The 17,628-nt window shown below is 40.9% G+C and overlaps 1 protein-coding gene across 1 annotated transcript in view; it reads left to right on the plus strand.

Moving 5' to 3' along the window:
- Positions 1–15,595, plus strand: part of SETBP1 (SET binding protein 1) — a 264,987-nt gene extending 249,392 nt beyond the window's left edge. Inside the window, 2 exon segments of the mRNA XM_050328476.1 lie at positions 4,460–4,627; positions 9,837–15,595. Coding sequence (XP_050184433.1) covers positions 4,460–4,627; positions 9,837–10,393 — 725 coding nt within the window. The 3' untranslated portion in view covers positions 10,394–15,595.
- Positions 15,596–17,628: the final 2,033 nt, after the last annotated feature.

The raw sequence follows: 17,628 nt of genomic DNA on the forward strand, positions 1-17,628 counted from the left end.
TAAAATATACTGCATAATGAATGTGTGTGTGTGAATTTTAAACTCTGACTCTCCTGTGGTGATGTTGCAAATGATTTGTTTTCACCTGGTTCATGGATGGGTTAAATTAGGTCCTTCTCTTCCATAAGGCCTTCTGCACAGAGCAATCCATATGAGAAGAAAAAGTCCAACAAAAGGTGATGGTACCCCACCAGCAGGTCCATCCACTCAAGGAATAGACCTTCCACTACTGCAGAGTGCATCAAAGCCTTGTGAGCAAATTGCTTCGCTTCTGTGGGTTTCCAATGGTGCCTCTGAGCCTCTGCATTTTGGTATCCATGAAAGAAAACTAATGATTCTTCCTTATTGGCTTCTCCAGATCGATAAATTCCTCCTCTTCCTCAATTTAGATGAGATTTTCAGTGAGGTGAGTGATACAGGCTGAAGAATCCAAGCCCCTAAAACAAAAGACAGACGTCCAAACCCATGATTCACCAGTGATGAGCTGAAGTTGGGCCATATAGACTTTGAAGTAATTCATTACATTTGTATCTCTTCTGTAGGGGGAGGATTTTCCTCAATGATTTGTATGACCTTGCTAAACCCAGATAGGTGGTAATTGAGCAGCAACTACTTCTTCAGAAGAAACAGAATAAAAATATTGAAAATATTGACTCACCCCAAAGGCAGTAAGCAGCACTTTGGTCTTTGACCTTTAAGCATCCTAGGGTAGTCAATAACCTGGCTGTTGGATGCTGTGCCTGCCACTGATTTTGATTTGGGAGTAGTTTAACCTTGAACCAAGATCCAAGTAACCACGGCAACAGGAAGTTGGCCTCTCCATCCAAGGAGTGGGAATCCATAAATCAAGGTCCCTAATGCAAACACTGTGTGCAGGTAGAGATTTGAGAGGATAAGTGGTTTGTGAGGGATTACCTTTGAAAAAATGAATGACTGTCCCTTGATATGTTGAAACACAGCTTCACAGACTTTTTTTCTTTTTTTTTTTTTATCAATAGAGGTCAACAGGTTACAGCTGCATGTTTTCATACGGCTCTTTATAGAGGCCCTTCAGTTTAATTAGAGCCAGATGTTGAATTTATGAGGTTGTTAGCATTATTATGTACCATATGCACGTGCATATATGTGTATGTGTATTGATACACGCACCCAGAAACGCACATTTCTTGTGCACCAACTGCGTTCATGAATAAATAATGTTAAGGCACGAACTCAAGCACTGGTGAAACCTCAGGTTTGCATATGCACAGTTCCACGGTGGTGAGATCCCACAGGTGTAATTACCTAGCCAAATGTCCCGGTTATTCTGTGGGACACTGTTTTATTCAACGTACAGAGCTCACCTAATGAACAGCTATTTGGTAGCTGGATTTTCCTCTTGCTATTCAGTGCGTGACATCATGTCTCATTTATTCCACATTTCTAAGCCTTGGTATGAATAGATGAATGTTTCATGAATGTTGATAATTTTATTTTCACAGGACTGCTCTTGAGATGAGGGGTGTATTATTGTTCTCATTTGCGCTAGAGAAGCCGAGCAGAGAGAGATTGAAGTTTAATGGATACAATTTGAGATGCTTAATACCAGGTTTGAGGCTCTGGGAGGATGTGTAGTTTAATAGGCAGAGATTCCTGTATTTCCACCAAGCCATGACCTGTAATACTGTCTCACTCATGGCTATTTCTGCACTCAGAGCTCTTGCCTTCCTTAAGTCCACAGGCTGATATATCAAGTCGTGGGTTCATCAGGTTCATCTATTCCAAACTGATCTACTCTGTAGCCCTGTCTTTCAGACTCCTCTCACCAGAGCAGTTCTGTGCCTCTCTCTGATAGAGATCTTTTCCATGTTTTCTGAGGTAGCCCGTAGATCTGATATTTCTCATTTCATGGGCCAGAAGCAAAGGTAGGGACTATTCATAGCAGCTCCAAGCAGCTATGAAGGAATATATATACAAGGAATTTTTGGTTGGCATCTGGAGTGGCTGAGTACAGCCAACAGACTTTGTAGAGCTGTTTCTTACTCTGCTTTGAGATCTTCTTGATCTTCTAGGAAAGGAGCACCAGTAGCAGCTGAGAGATCTGATGGGGCTCAGCCTGGAGAAAAGGGGGCTCGGAGGGGACCTTCTGACTCTCTGCAACTCCCTGACAGGTGGAGGTCAGGCTCTGATCCTGGGGAAAAAGTGATAGAAGAAGAGGAAACAGCCTCAAGTTGTTCCAAGGAAGGTTTAGATTGGATATTAGGGAATATTTCTTAAGGGAAAGGGCTGTTGAGCCCTGGTACAGCTGCACAGGGAAGTGATGGAGTCCCCATCTCTGGAGGGATTTAAAAGCCATGTGGATGTGTCATTTCTGGATATGGGTTATTGGTGGCCTTGGCAGTGCTTGGGGCATGTGGGACTTAATGATTCTATGGCTGGAGCTGTCAGAGTACTTGTGGAGAGCTTTTGGGAAACAACCAGGTGCTATCCAGGTGCAGTGGGTGTTCATTGCCACAGGGGATAAAGGCCCCCATGTGCTGACCTGACCTGCTGTGCAGGGTGGTTTGCTGCTGGCCTGGCACTGGGATTACACCAAACCAGATCAGAGTGGTAAATTGAAACAGGTAAAGGTGTCAGGAGACTTTCATGAATGACCAAGAAGTTCCTGAGCAATGTCAGATACAAAAAGGAAGCAAAAGGGAATTGGCACAGAGAATTCCAATGCCCAAGTATGCACGGAAGGGCTTAGGAAGCCAAAGTTCTATATGGAGTTGAATCTAGGGCAGAAGAGCACCAAGAAATGTTCCTACAGGCACATAAACAGTGAAAAAGTAGCCTAGGGCTCCTTGCTGAATGAAACAGGGACCCTGGTGGGAAAAGACCAGGAGAAGACTGAGGTGTTCATTGTCTTGTCTGCCTTGATCTCTACTGGTAAAACCGGCCTTTGAGAGTCACAGGCCCCTGAGACAGGTGAGGAAAGGAAACTTATTCTTGGTGGAGGAGGATCAGATTGGGGAACAGTTAAACAAACTGGACATGCATAAGTTCATGGGATCTGGCAGGATGCATCCAAGGTGCTGGTTGGCATCATTGTGAGGCCAGTCCTGGCTGGTTTTGAAAGGCTGTGATGATCAGGAAAGGACCCTGAGGAGCAGAAGAGGGGAAATGTCATTCCAGTAAGGGCAAGGAGAAAGATATGCAGGAGGATCTTATCCATGTATGCAAATATCTGATGGGAAAGAGTAGAGAAGGTGGTTCCAGACTATTCTCAGTGGTGCACAGGGATAGGACAAGAGGTAGTGGGCACAGACTGAAACATAGGTTATGTCTGAACAACAAAATTTTACTGTGAGGATGAACAGATTGTACAGAGAGGTTGTGGAGTCTCCTTGGAGATATTCTAGACTGACCAGACATAGTCAGGGTAACCTGCTCTGGCTGACCCTGTTTGAGCAGGGTGGAGTGGACTAGATGGTCTCAAGGGGACCCTTCCAACCTTAGTTGCTCCATGGCTTTTTTATATCTCTGTATAATTTAATTGCCAAAATCTGATGCATTTTATCTGAGGCACACATGCAGGTAGAGGTTTGAAAAGGAAAGGAATTTATGACAGATTATCTTTGAGATAATCCTATAGCTGTCCTCATCAAGTTGAAGCTCAGCTTCACAGAGACTGGGAGAGGTTTTCAAATTTGAATCGCAGCAGTTTAAATCTGACACATTTACAGTCAAACCAAACAGGTACAAAATATGACAGTTTCAAAAACATTGTTAAGGGAGGAATCTACCAGACATAAGTGTATAATTTTTGGGGTTTTTTTTCTGGAATATTTGACCTCTTTGGCTTATTTCTACTACTCATTTATTATTCTGCATTGTAAACTCCAGATAAAAAAATGTATGACAAAGAAGTTCTTTTTTAACTCCCTTCTCTTTGATGAGTTTTAAGGTAAATTTTAACCAGGGAGGGTATTTCTGAGAAGTGAGTATAATGTGCTTTAGATAGGGAATTACATATTGACATTGTTCCTGATGCCTGTTCCTTACCCAGATGAAATACCCACTAAGTGAGGTGTTTATAGAAGAGAAGCATGTAGGAATGTGTGGAGAATAAACTACCCAAGGAATGACAAACAGTCGATCCCACTAAATAGAGATATGAAACATGTCTCTCTTTATACATACATCAGGGTGTATGCAGGTTTTTTAGAAGGAAAAGTAGTAATGTGGATTTTTTTTTCTTTCTTTTTTGGTTTACCATTGTTTGTAGAGACCAGTGATGGTGTGTCCTACAGCAAAGTTATCAAAAACAAATAACAATGGTGATCCTTGCTAGTATCAAGACTGTATTACAGGTACATAAACAAGGAAATATGGACATAAATCAGCATAACCAGCAATAACTGACTATTCTTTTTTCAGATATCCTCTAAACATGTTACTTTATCGATATTCATCCAAATTTTATTTCCTTCCCCAGGTATTGCAGGTCCCCACTTAAAAGCAGACCAGACTTCACTTCATGGTAAAATGGAAAGTTCTGCCTGTAACGTGATGACCAGAAGGAAACCAGCAGCTGTTGACAGTGTTGCAATGCCAAGTCCAGTATTATCTCTCCTACCTTCATCAGCAGCAACATCTGAAGCAGGTAATGCTGTTTCCCTCCTTACCCTCTATTTCTTCCCCGTCTTCTTTCTTCTGGAACTGCACTGCTCTTTCTGATTGGATGAGTAGCTGCAAATGTGCATATCTAATGTGATAATCAAGCTGTAATTTTTCTAACACTTCCTTACTGTGATTGTATCTTGGCATATCAAATCTATTTCACCCACATGCCACCAAACTCGTGCAATAATGAGGACACAAGTAGCCTGTATGGTCTAGCAGGGGGTTCTGTAGTAGGACTATGAGTTTCCTTCCTTATTTATCTGAATGTTCCCGTCCCTGTAGCATGAACATACCAAATGCACAGCAAATACCTAAGGAGCAGATAAGATTTTTTTGCCGCATACTTTAGTGGTTTTAGTGTTATATTCTGTCTTGCAAATGTGAAATTGTATGGGGAAATGAATAGTACTTTAAAATATCAGATTAAATAAGTCAGAACTGCATGCCTGTCTTATATTTTGTGCCTCTGTTTTGAATCAGATCAGACAAGTGATGTTGTTATACTGTTGGAAATTGAGCCAAGTCATCACACCTTGTTATGGGCATGGAAAGAGAAGTTAATCTTTCATTGTGTCTTAAGTTCCAATGAGTGGGTGACCCACAGTACACTGCCTTACATACAGCCTCTGGGAGTTTCACAGTCTCGTGAAACTTTTGATGCCACCTTCACAAAAACCACATTTGTATCACTGATTTACAGAATGATAACATATGTAATTATTCAATTTAAAGTGCTGTTTCAATGCACTCATTTTGATTCCCCTCTCATTTCCTGAATGAATAGTGAAAAGAAAGGTTCCATGCTGTAGAATACCCTCCATAAAGATAAATTTTTCTATCTGTTTTGTCTTTAATACTTTCCTATATATAAACTAAGGACAGATTTTTAAAGCAGCAGAGAATGAAAGCACACAAATATTTTATGATCCGTCTCAAGATGAAAGTGTATGCTTGACTACATAGTTCATTCTTTCCATTTTCAGAAGTCTAATTAAATCGTTGGTTTATCTGTAGCCCAGATGTTGAAATAATTAAGTTGAAATCTGAAAGAAACTGTGTTAATGGGAAAACAGGACAGTGCTATGGGTTTCCTGTAATTAATAGGGAGCTCTTTGAAAATTCCTCCATTCAAACCAAGTGAACAAACTGAGCCCAGCTTTGAGCAAACAGTCTTCTTTGTGCCATGTTCTTGCAAATGGCCTCAGGCAGCTCCAAAGAGATGGAGAATGACAAGCAGTAATAAGGATTTTAGAGCTTCAGACTTAACAGCCATCCAGAATAATGTTAGGGGGCCTGTGGAGAATGTCCAGAGTGGTCTGATCTACCTGGACTCACCTTGGTCACCATCACTCTGCTGGAGTGTATCCTTCAGCCACTTCCAGTCTACCCTTGGAAATGTATATTTTTGCCAGAGATTTTTCTCTGTGCCTCAGAAGCTCTTTGCAGCATCCCATGAATCCTGCATGACTTCCTGGCATGCCCATGGCCACTTCAAACTGTGGGACTGACCCTCATTTCATAGGTGTACCCCAAGGAAGGGAGGAACACTGAGACCTCCATGTGCCTTATTTTAAATGTGTAAGGCTGTGTTTTGAGTCCAACATTGGTTCTTGGTTGTCTGGGGAAGCTAGGTGAGGTTGTTTGGACAGTGTGAAAAGGACAAAGGAAAAGTACAAGCGCTTGTGCTGCATCACAGGTTTCTAATTTCTCTGTACCTTGGGCTTGATTTTGCCAAAAAAAATGGCCTCTGGCCTTTGTGAAGGCAGCGTGTGGCCATGCAGCCTGGGGAGGTGTAGGGAGATCTGTATTCCCAGGCAAAAAAGTGTTCCCCCTGTGCATCCCTGCTGCCTGGCATTTGCCACATGTTGTATCATCTCCATAGGAGCACATTCCCCTTTTCAAATGCCTGCATGCAGACACAGAGTTACTGTTCCTCTTCGCCTCCTCAACCCCTTCTAAATGAGTTCCACCAAATAGAGCAAGACAGAAGTCTTGCAACGTTTCCATATGTAAATAGCAAAATATGTGCACGACCAGAAAAACAAAACTTAAAACCAGTGCAGACTAACTTGGGTCTAGGGTTGGGAAGGGTCTGTCTGAAGAAAATGGAAAAGATTAATACTTAGCTTTGTTTTTCAGCAGAGCAGTATATCACATGTCAATATAGGAAAGTACTTTATATCAAAGATTGCTCACCAAGAACTTCCAGATGAGTTGATAACACCTAATGGCTCTCACTTCAATAGTGGTTTACTTTGGCAGATCTCCCTGATATTTTGTCATATGCACACCTCATCAAATCTTCCCCCTGCAGACCTATCAGACTCTTTCCGCACAGTCTCCCTACACCAAATCCAGAATCAGATGTCCCTAACACTTAATAGTCAAAATAACATTGAGTTTCCTAATATCTCATTTAAAAAGCCTGACTTGAAAGGATATTTACTCATTCAGTGCATGCATTCTGACTATTGGCAGAGTGTAACAGAACTCAAATGCTTTCTAGAGCCTGCAAGTTCAGAGGCTTGCTAGGAAGAAAAGCAAAAGCATTATTAGTAGTCATAAACACCCCAAAGCATTAATGAAGGAAAAATTAGTGCAGTAAGCTGGCGTAGAACAGTACAGAATTTTTTTTCTAGATGAGAAAATGAGTTTCATTGCAAAAAAAGAGAAACATACTGTCAGCTTGCAAAGTTTTTTGAGAGAAAAAAAAATTATCTAAACATGAAGGAAGACACTGAGAGAGCAGTTTGGCAGAAAGTAAGAGCCTTCGTTTGCTCCAGTCGGGCACCTCACCTCCAGTCTGCCTCTTCACCAGAGACTGCACTGAGGGTACTCAGCCTGAGTGAACTCTTGAGTGCCTAAGGTACTCCATGGATTTCAGGATGGGCAGGAGTGTTGTGTTGTTCTTGTCCAGTATCAGGACATCAAAAAGATGTGTGTGGTTCCCTTGAATTTCTTTGAGTTCCCATTTGAGAAATGAAGGTCATCCTCTACCGTCTGTATACACCAGGTCTCCATTGACCACGATCAGGTGGTAACACTAATCTGCAGAAACAACTGGCTACAGATAAATCTCAGTAAATACATAAAATCTTTGCAGGTCCTTGGCTAATGCTTTATTTCAGATCTGCTTCCTGTCCTTTGGCTTACTTTCTTTCCAGAGAAAATTAACAGTAAAGCCAAATCTCCTGGTATCATCATGAACCTGCAAGTGTTCCTGTACTTCTGCTAAATATCTCATCATCAGCTGAAAAAAAAATCAGCATTACTTTCTCGGAAAAAAAAAACAAAAAAAAAAAAAAAAGGAAATTACATCTCAAATATGAGAATTAAGGGGAAAAAAAAAAAAAAAGGCAATAGCAATAAAAGGCAGAAGGTGGACAGCAAATGTGAAGAGTGTGCCAAATGCTTGATTTTTCAGATCTTCTGACCTTATGCTACTCTCAGGATCTGGGAGGGGCTCAAAGTATTTGCATGCTTAAGGCTGAAGATATTGGGACTCTTTATGTCAATCACCAGTAAGGACAGATGAGAGCAATCATTTTCTATGACAGGGATTTAACCTTTTTTGATCAAATTTCTGAGAAACAGCTCACTGCCACTTGCCTTTAGGGACCTTGCATCCACAGTTTTTAGGGGTGACCTACTTGGGAGGAATTCTGTGCAACTAATTAGCTTCTCCTCAGCAACTTGGATATTTCATTTCCTTTCTCTTTTCCTCTGGTACCAGAATGACTGCATTCCTCTTTTCCTTTGTCCTTTGTGACTGCAAGTGTGTTTTATTTTTCTTTTTGGTGTGGGGAGTGGGTTACATATGGAAAATGTATTTTGTTTTGTAATTAATGAAAACCAGACTTTGGGAAGTTGGCCATCCCAGGTCTTTATTTATAAGAGAGCATATGTCTGTGTTTTGTTTATGACTCACTCCTACTTCTTACATTGTAACTTGGGTTTGTTTACGCAAGCTCTTCACTGAATCCAAGCAACATGGTAGTATAAGAGCCAATAGTTTATGTTTCTCCAAGAGGGGAGGCCAGTGAATGAGGTTTATATGCTGAATCTGTCATAGCCTATAGAGGGCAAGAGGAAATTCTCCCACTTGACAGCTCCTGGTTATCTACAGAAAATACTACAATGGCAACTTTATTTAAACTACTGCTAGAAGATTAGCCGTGAAGGGAGTGATAACCCCCAGATGAACCTTTCTCGAAATCTTGTCTGCTCGGGAAACTTCAAGGATTTCAAACCCAAATGACTGCTTGACAGTCAGGTGTAAATTAACTTTGCAAGTAGATGTGGGCTGAGGTTAATTTAGTGGGATGTTTTATTCTTCACCAAAAAGAAATTCTGAGCTCCATCGTTTCTTTTCTAGCAGTGCAGAACGGATATGTTAGGAGTGAAAGGGAGCACCAGTTATTGCAAAAGCAGAATTAATACATTCTGTTTCCCTCACAAAGGGGTAGTTACTTCTAATCTGTGTGCAAATCCTGAACTCTGAACAGATGCCATGTTCAGTAAAGGACAATGAGACAATTTAGGCAAAACAAGCAAGGTCTCGTGTCCTAAGCAAAGGACCAGGAGCCAAGAAATGCTGGGTACTCTTTCCAGCTCTGACAATGACTCACGATGTGACCTTGGCAAGAGACTTAACTACTTTGGACTTCATTCAGATCTAAAGTAAGTGATCTGAACCAGGAGAAAGCTTACTTTGGGGGCTATTAAAGTCAATTATATGACTGAGTAATTTCAGCTTGTATCTGCAGAGATGATAGTACAGAAACCCAGGCACATGAATTTGCCACAGATGAAGTGACCCACGCAGCTTGTCTCTGCCCACTAGTTTCAGTAACAAACACTTTTCATACTAACTGGCATTCATGACAAGAATTAAAGGCTGGGGTGAAGACATCAGGATTACATCTTTAGGATGTAGAAAGTTTTAATAGTTAAGATGATCCAGCTATGCTAAGCTCCCTTCACTCCAGCTAGAGGTTTAGAAATGAGAAGGAAGCAAACCCTTGGTAAAATATTGTGGTAGAAAAGGTTTGGTTCTTTAGGAGAGGGAAGACTGCTTAATATGAAAGTTGTGTTTCCATCTCCTCCTCATGAATCTGAAAGGATTCAAAGAAGAGTTTCCAGTCACTGTTGCTTGACTTATCCCTGTTTCTCTGCTTGTCTCCCAACAGCCAGCTCACCACTGAAGAAAAGGTTCAAGCGCCGTGAAATCGAAGCAATCCAGTGCGAGGTGCGCAAGATGTGCAACTACACCAAGATCCTGTCCACGAAGAAGAACCTGGATCATGTGAACAAGATCCTGAAAGCCAAGCGGCTGCAGAGACAATCAAAGACAGGCAATAACTTCGTCAAGAAGCGGAGGGGTCGTCCTCGGAAGCAGCCCCTTTCCTTCGACGAAGACTCCAGAGACCAAATGCCCGTTCTGGAAAAATGCATTGACCTTCCCAGCAAAAGAGGTCAGAGACCAACACTCAATCCTTTGATATTGGAGCAAGCAGCCACTCAAGATACTATCATGGCCACCATCGAGGCTGTCATACACATGGCTCGAGAGACACCACCCCTGCCGCCTCCTCTTCCTCCTCCACCCCCTCCACTCCCTCTCCCTCTACCCCGGGCGCCCCGGGTTGGGAAAAGAAAAAACAAGTCCCCGCAGGAGGAGGAGGAGGACGTGAAAGTGAAGCGGTACCGGAAGGGCAGGGGGAGCGAAAGCGAAGGCCTTCCCTAAGGCCGGGGCACCTCGTCGGACGTCGGGTGCCAGTGGCGGAGCACGCCAGGGCGGAGGGACGGGAGGTGCGCTGTCCGTTTGGCCCCTTCGGCAGCACCGGACTCACCCGTCCCTCCAGCAGCCAGAACTCACTGCAGAGAGCTCTGCCAGCCGGGGCGCGCATCTTCCTCTTCATCGCTTTGACCCAAGCCCACCCTCCAAGGGAAAAGGGGGAAAGGGTGCGGGGAAAGGTGGGGGATAGAGGGGAGGGGGATGTGTGTGAAAGCTGGTAAAAAAAAAAAAAGCATCTACTCTGCAGAGTTTCCAAAACTAATCTGAATCTCAGCATTGCTGTTCTCGTACCGTACCCGGAGGTGGGAAGTCATCCTCGCAAGGAGCTGAACGTTGTCACTAGGGGCGGCGTGCTCGACTCTGATTCTGTTTAGCAGGCCAGGTGAAACTAAGAGTAACTTTACCATAGCAGAAATCACTGTTAAAAAAAAAATTAAAAAAAAAAAAAAAGGAAAGGAAGAAAGAAAGAAAGAATGAAAGAAAGAAAAAACCTTACAAAAAATAGTGTAATTTTCTCAACTGTGATGTGGGTTATAATCTGTTTGAATTTTTTTTTTTTTCCAGTTTTTTTTACATACCTACCAGGCTTTGGGACAGCATAACCCAAAGTGCCTGACTCCTGCTAGAACTATATGTTTCTTTCTCATTTACTTGCCTAGTTACAACTAGCTGCAATATAGGCAATAGAAAATTAGAGCCTTACACGCGTGCACACTCATTCCGAGTGCTATCCCAAGGACCGATGGAATACCACAGCATTTAAAATAAGGTATACATGGATATTCAGTTACGATAGCATGTTTATATGAAGCAACTTGGCAATGGCATGTGAAAAAGGGGTCATCCATCAGCCAAGTTGTTTTGATGCTCGGTACATATGAGTAGAGAACAGCAAGACACTTCTGGGGAATAGAGTTATAGTAAACATGAACAAAATCACCAAAAAAAAAAGAACAAAAAAAACAAAAAAAAAAAAGAAAAAAAAAAAAAAAAAAGAACTTAAAAAATTGAGTAAAAAGACAGGGCCCAAACCTACCCATTTTTACCACCTGCAATTCCCAGTGAAACTGAAGGGAAACCCAGTATCCGAATAATTTGCGTTGTTTAGCAATGCCTTGATATTATCTTTTAAAAAAATAGATAAAGTAGATTGTTTAAAAAAAAACTATAGAACAGACCCTATCAATAATAGGTCCTTTCTTGGCAATTATTTCTTAAAAATTAAAAGGAATAAGTGTTCTTATCTGAAAATAGAAATAAAAATGTTCAAAGGGTATCACCACTGCAATTGTATTAATGCCACTTTGGACACGTTCTCCAAGTTGTGGTTGCCTTAATAAACTAAAAAGTAATTTTTTTTTTTTTTTTTTTTTTTTTTTTGTACATAATGTAATTATAAACCTCTCAGTCTGCATGGATGCAAACTGTGTGTGACAAATCGTCTCTTTAAATGGTCAGTTCAAATTGTACATTTCTCATTCGAGTTGTCCGTTAACCATTGATTTAACTTGGGTAAAATACCCAAGCTCCATTTCCACAGCCCAGTTAAAATGTTTAGCTAAAACAAAGACTGAACAGGAAGCTGTTCCATTGCAGTGTCAATGCTTTTAAAGAAAAAAAAAAAAAGTTAATTGTTGAAATTTGAAATAGGTACTTTCAACTTTGTATCATTTCTTTTTAATGTCCTGCAGTACACTCAACACCTGGCATGTGAAGATGGATATTAAAATAAGAACAGAAAGGGAAGATTACAGCAAGGGAGTGGGGATTGGAATTATTTAATGGTTCACAAGCCAACTTGTTATTCCCTTTCTTGAGAAATCTTGAATTGGTTTATTGCCAAGGAAACTTCATATAGCACGACACTAAAAAAAAAAAAAAAAAAAAAAAAAAATCAAAAAAAGAAACCAAAAAACCACAACAAAAAAAAACACACAAAAAAAACAAAAAAGAAGAAAAAAAACCAACAAACCCAACAAAAAAAGTCCCCACAAAAAATATTGTGTTTCTATTCTGTTATTTATTTACAAAAATCATATCAAGACTATGGTGTTAGAGGAACACTGTAAACATACAACTCGTTATTTTTTAGAGACTGATTTTTCTTCTGTGATAGCACCTTAGCTTATTAAAACTGAATACATTTGGGGATAGGATTGCGTCGGGGAGCTGGAACAGGGGATGTATTTTTATTTTTTTTGTTTTTTAAGACTGGAACAAATCTTGAGATCCTAACTCCTTAAAACTGATAAGAGGGATCGCAGAATTTTGTTTCCAATTTTTGTTTTGCATTGTGCATCATACGCATTTGTGCTTTTTTTTTCCAATTAATGCAGCTTAGAAATAAATTGGATGGTTGCTCGTTCTGTTACAAACAATTTTGCTTTTCAGCTCTCTTGAATTAGCACAGTGTTACTGACTGAAGCTGTAGACCTGCAGGAAAAAAATGCTTAAACCTCACTGAGCTCCTCACTTCTTCCTTGAAAAGCTTTGGATTGAGGTTTAGTTAATTTAGAAATATATTTTAATTTTTCCAATCTCATTTGAGCCTCAAAGTAGGTGAAAGTGTCAGTTAAAATGACAGAAAAAAACATATGTTTGGTATTCCAGGTAGCTGAAACTAAGCCAAACAACAACTTATCCTTAGTTTTATCTCCAGTGATGTCTTTATTAGCATTGAAGGACATTTCAGTGTGTGGTGAGTGGAGAAAAAGGCCTGAAGGGAACAAATTCTGTCACTGAACACCCATCATGGCTTCAAGAGGGGTCAGAGTGCCAATAAGTGCTGGATTTGGGTTGGACCTCTTTGGACGTGCTGGGATACAACCCCCTCAGGGAAGGATAACTGAGTGGCTGCCTCCCATGCTCCTGAGCTTTGGGGAAAAAAAAAATTATACTCTTATCTTTCCAAAAAGTGCTATCCAAAATGCTGCTAGAGACACAGTGTTTGAGGAGAGCATCCACTCAGAGGGTACAGCCCCACAGACCCTCCATTGAGGGAAAACATGAAGAGGTCCTTTTCGTCCTACAGAAACTAAGGACAGAGTTCAAGACTTGGTAACTGCAAGCTGTCAGCTCGGGATGGGCTCGGTCCAGGCACCCAAGGTTGGTTTTTCATGGTAAGAAGGTGCTGGTAGAGTGTTGTGCTGCAGCAAAAGAGCCTTGGCTGTTTGTCCACAAAACACCTTTGTGCAGCCGGCCCTGTGGCTGAGAGGAAAGTTAGCTTGTTAATGTCATAAAGAGCAGACTGAAAACACTGTTAGATGGCACTCAGAATTTGTGTTCTGCATGTTGCATAGTCTATAAAGATGATAAGCAAGTTGCTGACAGAATAATATTATAAGGCGATGTACTACATGCAGATCATAAAGGATTTAGTTTTAGGGCTTAAGGCTAAAATCCCACTCCTGCAGTTTATTACCCAACAATATTCCAGTAATGAGCTTTTTGATTTTTTTTCCCCTACCACTAGGAAGATTTACTGAGGAACTCTCTAAATTCTCTCCACACATTTCCGAGAACTGTATAAAACTGGGGAGAAAACCCTTTTGCTTACTAAGACCAAAAAGACCTTTCAAACACCTCTGCTGTGTCATAGATTAGCACACATCTGAGCATGCTTCAATAAAAACACACAAAAAAAATCACGTGGCTTTGAGCCATATGAAGTGAGGCCACGGGTTTGCATCTTCTCTGTGGGTCTTCTATTCCTCAACCAAGTGTAAAACCAGTAATGGGGATAAGTGTGCGAGGAGAGAGAAAAAAAACAAAACATGACCACTTGTGTCTCCAAGACCTTCATGCTGCCAGTTTCTTGAGCCCTTCAATATCAAATTTTACTGTGAAGCACCTTGCATGTTTTTGGATAACTGTCAAAAAAAAAAACCAGGGGGGGAAAAACATAAAAAACCATAAATTTATTTAAAAAATAAGTGAGAATAGTCGTCAGCTACTTGGGTATCCTACAGCATGGCCCATGACTTTCCAGTTGTCAGCAATGCTTTGGACCCTTCATGTAGAATATTTTCCTTGTGTTTTTTTGTGTAGCATCTGGTGCAATGAAGTACGGGTGCATCACTAGGGCTTCTGAGCACTACAGTAATACACCAAATGAACAGAAATTGCTGTTCCATACACAAGGATTTTCCCAGCTCTTATTTTCACAGGCCCTGATTCAGGACTGCACTTAAGCCCGTTTAAGGAGCATCCTGAAAAGTAAAAAGAACAACTTAAAAAAAAAAAAAAAAAAAAGACAGGAAAAAGGGGAAAAAAAACAAAACCAAGATGGTTTTCTGAACTGAGAAAACAAACATCTTACCCTTGTAATGCCTCTTCCTTCTATATTATCCAAAAACAGGGGTGCAGCAGTTCTAAGATAATTAGAAGCACATTTCAACAAAAGACACATATTGGAGATCTCCTTAAGATGCCTGCCTAGGTTGTACAAAACACTACATAGAAAAAAAAAGAAAAAGAAAAAAATATAAAAACATGAAAAGAGCTGCCAATTGGACAACATGGGGAAGCAGTTCAATCCCCTGTTGATTTGTTTTACTTTTCTTTTTCTTTATTTTTTTAAGCTATTTCTTAAATAATAAATGCACATGAAGTGTTAAATATGTATATACTGTATTTCAAAAAATTAAAAAATCAAACAAATGGGGCACAAGATTGTTCTATAAGTCGTGCTGGCTAATTTTTAGTTTGTATTCATAAGTGGTTTTTAAAAGCCTTTTTTAAAGTGTAATTTGCATGTTCTACTTTGATTGTATGTAAACATATTTTAGAGCAAAAAAATGTATTTGTATTTTATTGAATATAGAGGCAAGAAAAAAACTTGTACATTGTTTGAAATGTTCTTTTTGTAACAGTTTTTATTCATGAAGCATTTTTGTACATTTAAAAATGGATATGGACTTGATGTTCTTTGAGGCTTAGATACATCTGGCATGCTTTAATGTCATGCTCCTTCATGATCTTAGATGTTGGTTTTTAAACATTTTTTTCTAAAACAAAGCTCAGTCTTTTCGCTACCAAATCAGGTTAGCACAGTATAGAGCACTTAACAAAAAAAAAAAAGAAAAAAAAAAAAGTTAATCCTATTCATATGTTATTCATTGTGTGAAATTAAAGGAATTCAATTCAGTCTAACATGAGTTGTGAATTCTTTTGTCTTATTTTCCATCTGTTTCCCATCACTAAGGAGTTTAATAGCTTTTGGGATACTAATACCATGCATTCACAAGCCCTCTTTATGGTAATGGAGAAAAACATGCTTTGGTTCTGTTCTCTTTTTTTCTTTTTTCTTTTTTATTTTTTTTTATTTTTACCAGAATATTCTTAAAAGTTAAAAATGGACTGTGCCATGAGCCCTACAGACAAAAAAAGGATTCACACTTTAGCACTGTGCCTGTCACTACATGAACAGAAACATCTCTGGTCCAAATTGTGTCCCAGGGCACCAGTAGAGCAGAACTTGACACCCAGGTGGGATTTCCACTCCAGAATCCTGCAGGGAAGGCAGTCCCAGGGGCTGGGTTATGGACAAGGGGGTGACAGGAGCCAACCCTGCCCTCCCTGAGCGTCAGAAATGAGAGGCTGTAGGCCAAGGGGTATTTTCCATTTTGTGGAGCCTCATGCTGTGGCTGTGGTTCTGGGCCCTGGTTGTAGCATGGTTTTAAGTTTGTTTTCCAAGTTGCTGCTGAGAGTGGTCAGCTGCCATTTGTACAGTCAACCTCAACATCCCCAAGTTCCTCTGCAGCAATGCCAGACTTCCTCTTTTTCCTCCTTCTCAGAGAGGGTCCACCACCCTCCCCAACAGCTCAGCAACCTGCGTGTGGAAATTAAATCTCGCCTCCTGGGGAGGTCAGTGGTGCTCAGGCAGGATAGATACCTTAGCTTCTCACATTCTTCCCTTCTGAAGCTTTCTGGGATAGGTTGTCTTGGTGGAAGCAGCTCATCCAACCCCAAAGACGACCCCTCCGACTGCTGTTTTGACAGCTGTTGCTTCCTGCTACTGTAGTAGAGCTGCTCCAAAGATCTCAAACGTGATGGGGCGCTTTTTTTCCCCCTTTCCTCCCCTCTCTCCTCTCTCCTCTCTCTCTCTCTAATATACGCATAGCCCCAGCTTTTGACAACGGTTTGCAAAAGTGATGACATCTTCTCTCACTGGTTTTTATCAGGATCTGTGATGTACAAGCTACTGGTCTCCGACTCTAACCACATTTTAGTGAAAGGCCTGCAGTAAGGCTCCCTTGGAAGCGTCTGTGAGCTGTCAAGTTTTGTGCTTGTTGCTGCAGCATCTCAGGAGTGTTCTCTCCTCCTGCCAGCTCTTTACTGAGATTCAGGTCCCATCACCACTGCTCTGCTGTTCTTTGGTGGTGTCACCTCGCAGCCGCGATGTAGCATTGGGAAAGTTTCTGTCACTGGAGGGGTCAGGGCATGAAGAACTCCCATTTGTGAGGTTTTCATACTTTCTTGACTCTGGTGTTTTGTTTTTTTTTCTTTTCACCAGACTGCTGACACCATGTAGTGTCAGAAGACCATACTCCTCACCAGTCTCCTCCTGGGCAGGTGGGTCTGCCCAGGAGGTCTTTGGTCATCACCCCACCCCAGTCTGCTTTGTCAGGGTCAACTCTTCCTAGCAGGACTCTTCCTAGCATCCCTCTGTGACTGTTTCATCTGTAACTACTCTAGTGCTGTTTGGTCCTGTGGATTAAACCACCTACGATAAAAACCTTAGAAGGTCTTAAAAACAAAGTTCAGGAAATTCACAAGCTCTGATAGGTTACCCTCTCTGATGGCCTCCAGTGACTTCTTCCAGCCATACCCATTCTGTGTTTCTGTGAGATGCTGTTCTCTTTTTTCAGTTTGCCTGGGTTCAGTGTTTTCCAAATTAACTTAGAATACTTTCACTATTAATCTCTGCCCTGAAATAATTGCCAATAATGAAAACCTCAAGTGTTCTGGAGAAATAGTGTCATTTTCTGATTATCCTCCTTTTTCTTCTGAGCATCCTTTGCTCATAAAAGTTGTGAACTTCTGTTCAAACCTTCTTTGGCCATCCTCCATGTTATTGGAGTTTGAATTTTTGAGGGAATTTCACACTCTACCCTCAAGCTATGGATAAGGAGATGAGAGCTCTCCCTTGAGGCAAAGAATGACCTTAATTCACTTTTGATAGT

This window comes from Myiozetetes cayanensis, unplaced genomic scaffold (assembly GCF_022539395.1).
Source record: "Myiozetetes cayanensis isolate MyiCay16 unplaced genomic scaffold, myiCay2020 scf4, whole genome shotgun sequence".
Taxonomy (NCBI): domain Eukaryota; kingdom Metazoa; phylum Chordata; class Aves; order Passeriformes; family Tyrannidae; genus Myiozetetes; species Myiozetetes cayanensis.